At 33.8% G+C, this 11132-nt stretch overlaps 1 protein-coding gene across 4 annotated transcripts in view; it reads left to right on the forward strand.

Annotated features, from left to right (window-relative positions):
* Positions 1-3090: 3090 nt before the first annotated feature.
* LOC133184425 (luc7-like protein 3) overlaps positions 3091-11132 on the forward strand; it is a 12860-nt gene continuing 4818 nt past the window's right edge. For all 4 annotated transcript variants that reach the window (XR_009720814.1, XM_061319495.1, XM_061319496.1 and 1 more), the window contains exons 1-9: positions 3091-3208; positions 3614-3680; positions 5792-5831; positions 6766-6904; positions 7466-7543; positions 8091-8186; positions 9949-10119; positions 10524-10759; positions 10925-11132. The exon at positions 10925-11132 is cut by the window's right edge and continues 121 nt beyond it. Coding sequence is in view for 3 of the 4 variants with exons in the window: in XM_061319495.1 (XP_061175479.1) it covers positions 3104-3208; positions 3614-3680; positions 5792-5831; positions 6766-6904; positions 7466-7543; positions 8091-8186; positions 9949-10119; positions 10524-10759; positions 10925-11132 (1140 nt within the window). In the remaining variant the exon portion in view is untranslated. The remainder of the gene's footprint in view (positions 3209-3613; positions 3681-5791; positions 5832-6765; positions 6905-7465; positions 7544-8090; positions 8187-9948; positions 10120-10523; positions 10760-10924) is intronic.

Below are 11132 nucleotides of genomic sequence, written 5' to 3' on the forward strand. Positions count from 1 at the left end.
AAAGTTTATAACCATTGATAATACTGTAAAGTAATTAAATTGTAAAAATAGGATCCACCCTCAAATAAAAGCTGCTTACATTAATAATTGCCTCGCACCACTCTTAGGAGAATGTCAGTTATTATCATGTTTATTGAGTTCATCGCTAGTTATTGGGTAACAATATTTATCTAAAGTAAAAATAAAAGTCTTGGTCCCTGTTAATTGTTTCTTGTTAGCATTAAAATACATTTACTCTAACTTATGTAGGTTAAATTGGCTCAATCCAACTGTTTATTGCAATTATACTCAAGTAAAAAGCAAATTCAAAGAATTGTGGTCCCCCGCTTTCGGTGTCTTAGTGGATGGGATGCCATTTAATATTTATGACATATTGTAACTGTCTTGTTTGTGTGTCCTATCTTGTCTGTACATCATACAAAAAGACATAAATTATTGAATTAATAACAGTTATGGCAAAGATTATAGCTTCTCAAAACTACATCAAACTTCAAGATCAAGATCATGAGATCAAATATCATAATACTATCCGAAAGGTCTTGTCAGAAGTCATGCACAAGTGAAAAAAAATAACAAAAACCAGAGTATACAATCGGAAAGGTCTTGAATGCACGTGTCAAATATGAATGTCCTATCTTTGCTCCTTCAAAAGTTATAAACACTGATGAAATGTTTGAAAATTAGGTCAAATTTGAAGGTCAAGGTTACGTGGTCAAATATCGTAGTACATTCGGAAACTTTTTGACACGGGTAAATCGCTCAAATATGAAAGCCCTATCTATGTCATTCAAAAGCAATAACCAATTTTTTTTTTAAATTAGGTCAAACATGAAGGTCAAGGTCAAGAGATCAAAATCAAAGCTCAAAAACATCTTGTTACATGTAATGCACATGTCAAATATGAAAGCCCTATATTTTCTTAATCAAAAGTTATAAACAAAGATAAAAATTTTGAAAAGTAGGTCAATCTTCAAGGTCACGGGGTCCAAAAGTATATTTATACTTGTCACGGGTAATACACATATGTAATATGAGAACCCTATCTTTTCTCATTCAAAAGTTATGACCAATTTGAAGTAATGTTAAAATCTTTGAGAAGTAGGTCAAACTTCAAGGTCACGGGGTCAGAAATCATAGTATCTTTGGAAAGGTCTTGTCACAGGTAATGTATATTGAAATATGAAAGCCATATCTCTTCTCATTCTAAAGTTATGACCAAGGTTAATGTTTTTGTGACAAACAGACTGACAAACGGACAGACGGAGGGATGAGAGAAAGATTGACAGACGAATGAGATCTAATGTCCCTCGCTTTCGCGAAAGCGGGGGACAATAAGAGATATATATACAAAATTATATTCTTGAACCCCCCCCTTTTCCCTTAATATCAACTTGAAACACCACTGTATCTGACTATTATATATATGTAACAGTGTAAAACAAAATGTGTTTGTGAAACACTACTGAAACACGAATGCGCCCGCACGGCAGTTCAAGGCCAAGGTTAACTTTTTTCAATTGTATATCAAACTCCAAGGTCAAGGTCATGAAGTAACAAAAAAAATATTGGTATCAAAGGAAAGGTCTTGTCTCAAGAAATACATACCTAAAAATGAAAGCCCTAGCACCGACCGTTCAAAAGTTACAGATAAAGTAAGTTTCAAACGCAAAGGTCAAGGTCATGAGGTCATGTTGGTAGTCAAAGAAAAGTCTTGTCACAAGAAATATTCTTGTGAAATGCAAAAGCCCTAGCACCAACCGTTCAAAAGTTATATATATCTAAGGTTAAAGTTTGGTAAAATTTTGTAAAAGTAGGTTAAACTCTAAGGCCAAGAAGTCGAATACCTTGGTTATGGTGCCCAAAAAAGTTCTTGTCACAAGAAATATACGTGTGAAATATTAAAGCCCTAGCACCAACCGTTCAAAAGTTATAGGCAAGGTTAACAGACAGACCAAAAAAAAAAACTATCTGCCCGCGAATCTTCGATTTCGGGTTCATAAAAAGTCAATCAAACAGAGAGAGTTTAAGAAATGACTACCAGGGGCGCATCTAGCAATGTTTGAAAGGGAGGGTTCAAGGGTGGTACCCCCTTCCCCAACACTCAAACATAGAATAACATACAATGGGAGAGAAAATTTCTCTTATGCGGGGGGGGGGGGGTGTTCCTCATCAACTGTGACAAATGTCAGACTCGGAAATTGTTTGAAAAACAAGGTATCTTACAACTTAAAATTGCCCAAACCCGAAAAACCTATTTCAGGGGGAGGGGGGGGGGTAATCAGATACATGACTCTACTTTCCATTAAAAAGGGGTCACTGTTTCCTGGGGACTGGGGAGGGGGTCCAAGGACATTTTTTTGTTTTTTTAACATAGAAATTTAATAACTTCTAAATCACATGGGGGTCCGGACCCCCCCCCACCCCCTTTTTCATCCCCTTATAGATCCACGCTTGACTTTCATCTCTCTCTTTATCATCTCTCTTTAAAGTTAGTTCCTTTAGAAGACGGTCCCAAAATGGAATATAGCCAAAGTTTGCCGGAATCTTCCGGTGATATGAAATTGAAACCTTGCAGTTTACTAATTGTATATATAGTGAATTAAGTAGAACATTTTCTTTTATTCACTCATAAGTAAAACCGCTTATTGACAGCCTTATAATTTGTAAGCTTCACGGTGTGTGTTGTCGAAAGGGAGGGGGGGGGGGGGCAGTGAAGGTAAACAAATGAAAGCAAATGCGCGAGACCCTATCCAGCAAGTAGAATGAGTAGAGATTATCGAGTTATTTTATTCAAAACATATTAGACGTTAAAATATCTATTTCAGGAAACATTTTGTTCCCCCTCTCTCTCTCCGCGTGTAGGAGGAGGGGGGGGGTAAATAAATCCCTACAAAACAAGAAAGATGAAGAGAAAAATAGACCTTCATTGAAATCTTGAAAAGTTATAAGATAAACTGATTTCTTTTTAGAATTTCAACCTGATATAATTTATGTGTTGAAAATAGAAACGAAATCTTCGTTCTTATATATATTTAAATCACACTTTAATATATTGATTCGGGTACGTTATTCCAACGATTTCGAAGCACTTGACCAAAAGAACATGGCTTCGCATGCGTTGTCTCAAATGCTCGATGAGCTAATGGGTAGAGATAGAAACTTAGCACCTACAGAGAAACGAGATCAAGTTCACTGGAATGACCCTGAAGTGAGGAAAAATTTCTTATATTTAACTCACAACGACCTCTTTTTATATTTTTTTTCTTATGAATAGTGTATTCTCAAGGCGCCATTTTGAATTTCAGTTTTTCACTTGGATACTGAACCTTGGGAAGGACAAATGAATTCTAATATGATTACACTAAAAAAAATTGATTTAAAATATTAATTAAGTGTTTAAAATTACAACTTATAACGAGTCGTATGTTGCCATTATCATTTAGCAATTATTACATTGTTTCAAATGCATGCGCGGATCTTACAGAAGGGGAGGGGGTGGGGGTTGCACGATGCATAAGGTAAGCACCGTTGTAAAAGTTTAAAAGGATGTAGATGATTCAAAAGTATCAAACAATAACCCTTAATATTTTAGCATGGTCAGCATTTTTTGCAGGTGTGCAAGCACTTCCTTGTCAATTTTTGTCCACATGAACTTTTCACCAACACAAGAGCGGACTTGGGTAAGCAATGCAGAATAGTTATGAATAACACAAGAAATCTTAATTATTTTTACAAATAGAGAGTTTTTGATTGACACGAGTTTAGCAAGAGTTATTTCCCATTGGTCGCCAAATTGGAGGTATACAAGCCCAAAATTCCTTCATTATTCAACCAATTTAAAACTTGTCGTACTGGGCAATTGGGTGAAGATAACACAATTTTTCTCACGAATTTATCTTAACACAAGCTTCCTTTAATTCGCAATTTTAGTATTTTTAAGATTTTGCCCTTATACTTCTGCCATACAAGTTTAAAATTGGTTGCTCAAAGAGGAAAATTCACTCGTTGGACCTCCAATATGGCGGCCAATGGGAAATAACTCTTGCTAAATTCAGGCCTGTCGAAAACTATCTATAGATCTATGTAGAATATTATTTTTATGTGCCACTTCAAATATTTAGTACTCCTACTAGACCTTTGAAATGGAGAAAAAAGTATTTATTTTAAAGAAGACGAAAGATAATATCTGATCAAAATTTGTCCTTTGTCTGTTGTTGTTGGCGTTGTTGTTGTCAGTTAGGGCTGTCATGAGTAACCGAAAACCGTGGTCCAAGTTGTTCGGTTCGGTTTTGGTTCCGTTTTTTCGGATTTCGGTTCGGGTCTGGTTTATATATTAGAGTCTGTTCAATGCAAAAAATGGCGTCGAAATCAAAGGAATGATGACGATAACAATGATAAACAAACATCACAACTGAAGTCTACTTCATTCCATGACAAAACACTTGTCACAGAAGTATTAGATAATTATCAAAACGAGCAGGAATGGTCAGGTTGTGGCTAATAGTAGGTCAAGTAGTTCAACACACCGATGTCTAGACGTTTGCATGGTTAAGACTTGTTTTCAATGTAAAATTAATGTAACAAATAAAGATTTTTCAAGTTAAATTCATGAAATTAAGGTTTAAAATAGATGTAAATAACCAAACTGAAAAACCCAAAACCAAACCGAAAATTTACAGAACCGACCCGACCCGAAAAATTTTGGAACTGTGACAGCCCTATTGTCAGTGTCATTAATTAAGGGAAATACTCGCTAAATGTCTTGACATCTTTGTTTAGGACTACTAGGCTGACTATTAGCTACAACCTGACCATTCTTGCTTGTTTATATAATTAATCCTTTCGTGACAAGTGTTTTGTTCTTGGAATGATCAAAGTATAATTCAGTTGTGGTGTTTATTTATCACTGTTATCCGTTTATCGTCATCATTCTTTTGATTTCGATGTGATTTTTTGTATAAAACAGATTCTAATATATAAACCAGACCCAAACCGAAATCCGGAGAAATGGAACTGAAACCGAACCAAACAACTTTGACCGCGGTTTTCGGTTATTTCGGGAAATGTGACAGCCCATATATATATACTTGGATAACATTTAGGCCATGATAAAAGTATTCCTAGATTTTCATTCCTGCCCGCCCCAATTTTTTTTATTTCTGTTTTTCTTCATCTTGTTTCTGATCAGGATTAGTATTCAACTTACCATTCAACTTTCGTTTTAAATCCTGCGAATGTCAGTGTGAATTTGACAGCTGACAAGATGGTAATAGCTTTAATATGTATTTAAAAAAGATCATTGGTTTTGAAAGAATGAGAGGATGTATAGTAAGAGATATGTAAATTTAAATGGACCACTGCTGTTACTTTTATTTGGGCATAATAATAAATCTGCACCTATTGATCAGGTCAACAAAAAATCTGTAGAATGGAAGAAATAAAAAAAATATAAAATAAAATCTGCCTGCCCACCTCAATTTTTCAAAAAAATTGGATGAGAATCTAGGAATTCTTTCATTATGGCCTTATAAATGATACATACTAATACAAAAGGATATAATATGTCAACAGAAAAATATTCATAATAGAAAGTTAACATTGTCTCATGTACATAGGAAAATTAAGCGAGGGGATTACTTGTACTGAAAAGCTCAAATTAATGACAAAAACCTTCACATCACTGAAAACTGCAGAAAGGGGTACACACTGACTTATGTTGTAAATATTTCACAATTTGACCATATATTTTGATGATTATTTTAACAAAGAATTTCATTTTTCTTTTCTTCAGGTCCTTGCACAAAGATGCATGATGAAGCACTTAGAAAAGAGTAAGTTAATAAAAAATATAGTTAGAACGAATCATGAGTCAATACTTATATATAGGGGAAAAATTAAAATTTAACATTTACCTAATATTCAATCATGTTTGCTTAAGAAACTAAATATTTTGACGGTATGTCACGGTAGACATATTTAAACCATGCTCATTGTAGTTTGCAACTATTTTCTGATAATTGCTTGCTAAGGCCAAATAAAAAAATATGTGTGGTTCCGGTTACCCGACCTTCCCTATTTTATACCCCCGACCCTAAACTTTTTTTTGGCAATTTTCATATTTTTCCGGAATTTTCCCCGATTTCCATCAATGGCTTAAGTTTAAGTTTTAGTTACAGCAATGACGGCCTCCTTGCAAAACATTGTGCAAGTGTTTAATTGTGTTAAATCCAAAGCAAGCTAACCTGAGATGTCCCCTACCAATATTGACTAGTATATTATCACACCACATCTAAATGCATTTGCAAAGCAGTGATAGGTATTATTTAGAAAAATTAAGAAAAACATTTTGTTAAAAAAAAAAATAAAAAAAAAAAAAAAATTCCCTACCTACCTACCCTAATTTTTTTGGAAGTGTAACCGGAACCATGCATATTTTTTTGTTTGGCCTAACCCTAATAATACTGAAGAAGTGAAACCTGAACTAATTATTTTTGGCCAGGTAGCCTTATATGGCATACCTGCATAGTGTAAATATGTCCCAAAATCACTATGTTCAATATAGCATAGCAAGTGGACATAATGCAAACAACAATTTCATGATTCATTTTATATCCGAAAAAAAAGACAACAATTTATATATCTCTCTAAGTTTATTGCATCCATTGGGATGCACATTTATTGAAATCATGCATCATGAGCAAAATTGATGCATAATTCACACAGGATGCACACCAAAGTGAATCACTGCTTACAATCTTTTTGTAGGTATAACAAAAGTTCTAAATTTGGGAAGATGGGATATGAAGATGACTTTTTGCGATTTTTGCAAGGTCTTATTTCTGATGTAGAAAAGAGAATTCGTAGAGGGCATCAGAGACTGGCTTTGAATAACTCCCAGGGCAGTGTAAGAATTTTATTACTATAATTATGGACTAGTAATAATTTCTAAAGAGTACTGTAAATCACCAAATTCTCATGACACTTTAATTTTGAAAGATAGGTATTTGTTTTTTTCTAAGAAACAAAATTTTCACAATTGCAGGCTAATGCTGTATATATTCATGAGAATGAATTTTCACAAGCAGATCTTCTTATATAATTACGCAAAATTAAAAGTTATTGCGAATAAACAGTGATTTACAGTATCTAGTTATTAAAGAAATGAGATACATGTAATGTGTAGGCTTGATAGTTAAGATTTGGGAGGATCTTTCTATAAAATAAAGGATAACAGGAAAACAAATGTAAAATATGCCTCTTATTGGCCAATTATCACACGCAAGGGTTGATGTGTCAAATATCAAATTCATGGTAAAACAAACTATTGTTTTTAATCATTTCTTGTAAAAGAAAAACAATCTTTCCTACCTCAGAAATCCAGGAGTAATTAAAAAGATGTGAACATGCAACATATACATGTATTTGAGATTTTTGGTGCTTACACATGCTTTGTTTTACCTTTTAGCTAAGTAGTAATTTGAATTCTTTGAAAGATGACAAAATAAAGATGCTGACGGAGAGAATTGCTGATCTTGTACAACAGGTACTCTTCCTCATTAAAATGCTACAGAATGTAAATGCATGTACAGAGTTTATTGTATGTGTGCATCCATGCTTAATATTGTTAAACCATATTTATATTTGTTAGGAAATCTTTATTTCCTATTTCATAAAATGTAACTTGTCAGTTCTGTTGGATAAACAGGAAAAAAATAGAGAGGAATTTTATTGTTTTCTATAAGAAGGAAACTTATATATAGGTTTTCAGACAGCTACATGTTAATGCAGGGGTGTGTTTACTTGTTTACATAAAGACAACTTTTGGGGGGATGTTCAGTGAAAATTTTTGCAGACATATTCTGAACCATATGGTGCAACTAGAAAGTGAATAATGAGATGCACACTTTTATTGTGCCCCTGCAGGGGGTATTGGTCCTGTCAAGACAACTTAGCTCTATCTCTTTGTTGATATACCTGTAGAGTACAATTTAACCTTGCCAATTTTTTTGCGACTCAACTGTAATCTTGATTATAACTTGCTAATTCTCTGAACACTTTTCATTCTTCTCTTCCATTTTTCCTTTCTCTAGGCTGAAGAATTGGGATGTGAAGGTAAAGTAGAGGAGGCTCAGGGAATGATGAAACTTTGTGATCAACTTGAAGAAGAACGAAGGGAATTGGAGAATGTAAGCTGGACATTTTTTTTTTGGTGATATTTTTTAAACAATTACACAAAGTATGGATAAAAAAATGAGTATCATATGAACATGGCTTTCAAAAAGATTAGAAACAGGTGGTACTTTTACAAAAATAGGAGGTACTGTAAACCAACTTTTATTTGCGTCATCATTTATTCACGATTCTTCAGTTTGAAATTAATCAAAGATGATTATTTTTCATGACTGAGGAAACATTCTCTACAAATACAAAGCAAAATAATTGGTTCGCGGCGATTAATGTTAGCGAATTTAAGTAGGTTGTGAAACTTGCAAATATTTCTCGCACGCAAATAAAAGTTGGTTTACAGTATCTTGTGGAAACAATTTTAATTAAATATGTAATCAAATTTTTTCTCCATAAAATATTTTGGCCAGTACAATCATGATTTCAGCCGGGTATTAGTACTAGGTACCGGCAGATTTTGAATGCCCTGATATGAATATGAAAATTTATAAGCAAATACAGTCGAACCTCATTATCTCCAACTTGATGGGACCGAGAAAAAACTTCAAGATATCCAAAGATTTGAGATATCGAGGGTAAAATACATAAAGAATAAGTGATTGGGACCTCCAAATCACTTCGACATATCCATGGTATTCAAGATACATGTATAAGTGTTCGAGATACTGAAGTTCAACTGTAAGTGATTTATAGCGTAAAATATGTGTATAAAGAAGAAATCATTTCGTACTTGCATTTAAACTACCTTGATTACAAAGTGTACCTCACTATTTAATTTCAATTACATTATTACTAACCAATCCATAAATGACAGAGTAATGTCTGTTACTCAGTATCAGGTAAAAACTAGTTCCTTTGGTTCAAAAAGAAATACAAAATGAAAAGATGTTTAATGCAGTTTATAAGTTTGTTTAGAAAATAAATAAACAGATGCATCAATGTGTCTTACCATTCTTTAAATGATATACAGAGCTAACATTAACTAAAATATTCACTTGTCCATAGGACAAGTTGACAACAAATGTTACTTGTCCGAATTCATTGTTTACTTGTCCTATATTGAACAGATATAAAATATTTTGTTAAATTATTTTCTTAATCATGAAAATAAAAACATCATTGATTTAAAGTACAGTAGTAATGTCTGTAATCTAGTGAAGTCTCGATCAAGCTAGTCAGTTGATGATATTCGGTGATGTGTGACTGAGTCGAGATTGTAACATTTCGTTTTGGATGTTTGCCATTAAAAAAAAGAACTGTGTTAGATGAATTTTGTGTGTTTTTTTAAAATTATATCTACAATGTTCCAAAATGATATAAAAGGAGACTTGTCAAATCGAACAAGCTTGTCATCTGATAACAAAAATGAACTGGAACACGGACAATCAGACAAACATAAATGTTGAGCCCAAAAGAAGGGTGTTAAATGATGAAAGTGCAGGGGTCCTGAAATCAGCCAAAGCTGTGGGCTGACTATCTCCTATCTTACATGTGGTAAAATAGGAGACGGGAAATGCATTGAACTGACTAACACCTCTATTGGGTAAAAAAAAAAAATTGTAGTTAATACAAATAGAAAAGCAAGGTCTTATAGATTACTGTAATAAGTAAATAGTTTAGAAAAATCACAATTTTTGGAAAATAAGCAAAAAAGAAAAAACCCCAAAAACTATTAAGCACAGTGGGGAAAAATCCATCTGTAACATTTTCAGAGTGAACAAACTTTCCAAAAAAAAAAATGAAATCCATCTTTAACACTTGTAGAGTAAGCTTGCACAGCAATCCAATGAACCGGAGAAGACGATGGAGGTGTGTACAGTGTGTGGAGCTCTACTGGTGGTAGGAGATGTACAGCAACGTATCGATGAACACTTGATGGGAAAACAGCATGCTGGCTATGCTAGGATCAGGGCCTATGTGGATGACTGGAAACAGGTTAGTGTGACCCAGGGAACTTTTGTAGTATTTTGTTGGTTGCCTGGTAGAATCTCTACATTGACAAATTAATCCACATGGCCTTTGGTTGAAAGTTTTAATCAATAAAGTGATTTAAAAAAACACATATCTTTTTAAGCGCAACATTATATTGCTTATGATATTAAAAAGTTATACATTGAAGTTTTCAAAACTTTTCTGACTTCTTTTGCAAGTTAACAAGTAAAATTAGCATTAAAATTTTTGGATTGCTGAGTATTTATTTTTTCAAAGAGAAACACTCAAATTTACTTTCAAGTAAGGCTTTAAGAACTCGCAGAAGATAAAATTAGTGTCATAATACCCAATTCACAAGAGTCATGGTAAGGTCTTTAAAGATACTACATGTTTTATTTGTTATTCAGAAAAAGAATCAGACTGATGAGGAGAGAGAAGCTCGGCTGAAAAAGGAGAGAGAAGAAAGGGAAAAGGAAAGAGAAAAGGAAAGGGAAGAAAGGCGACAAAGAGAGAAAGAAAAGGAGAAGGAGAGAGAAGAACGAGAGAGAGAAAGAGAGGAAAGAGAAAAGAGGAGACGTGAGGAAAGGGAAAAAGAAAGGGAAAAGGAACGCTCCAGACGAAGAAGATCCCGTAGTAGGGACAGGTATTTCTTTTGTTTGAGGACCATTTTACAGATTTTGAAGAGACAGTCTAAGTGAAAACAAACTCATATATTAATTTGTAAATTCCATTAGCAATTATTACAGGTAAATAAATATAAAAGTTATTGTTTATGATTTATCTAATCCTTATTATAATTTCCTTATAGGCATCGTAGGTCAAGAAGTCGGGGACGAAGATCACGAAGTAGGTCAAGGGATCGTCACCGTTCTCATCGCAGAAGATCAAGGTCAACCTCCAGATCTCGCACAAGAGACCGTGACTCAAAACGTCGCAGTAGGAGCAGTGAGAAAAGCAAGGATAAAAGATCCAGAAGTAGGGATAGAAGGGAATCGAGGGACAGAAGATCCCGAAGC

This window comes from Saccostrea echinata, unplaced genomic scaffold (genome assembly GCF_033153115.1).
Source record: "Saccostrea echinata isolate AGI-Se365-2 ecotype Australia unplaced genomic scaffold, CSIRO_AGI_Sech_v1 ptg000010l, whole genome shotgun sequence".
Taxonomy (NCBI): Eukaryota; Metazoa; Mollusca; class Bivalvia; order Ostreida; family Ostreidae; genus Saccostrea; species Saccostrea echinata.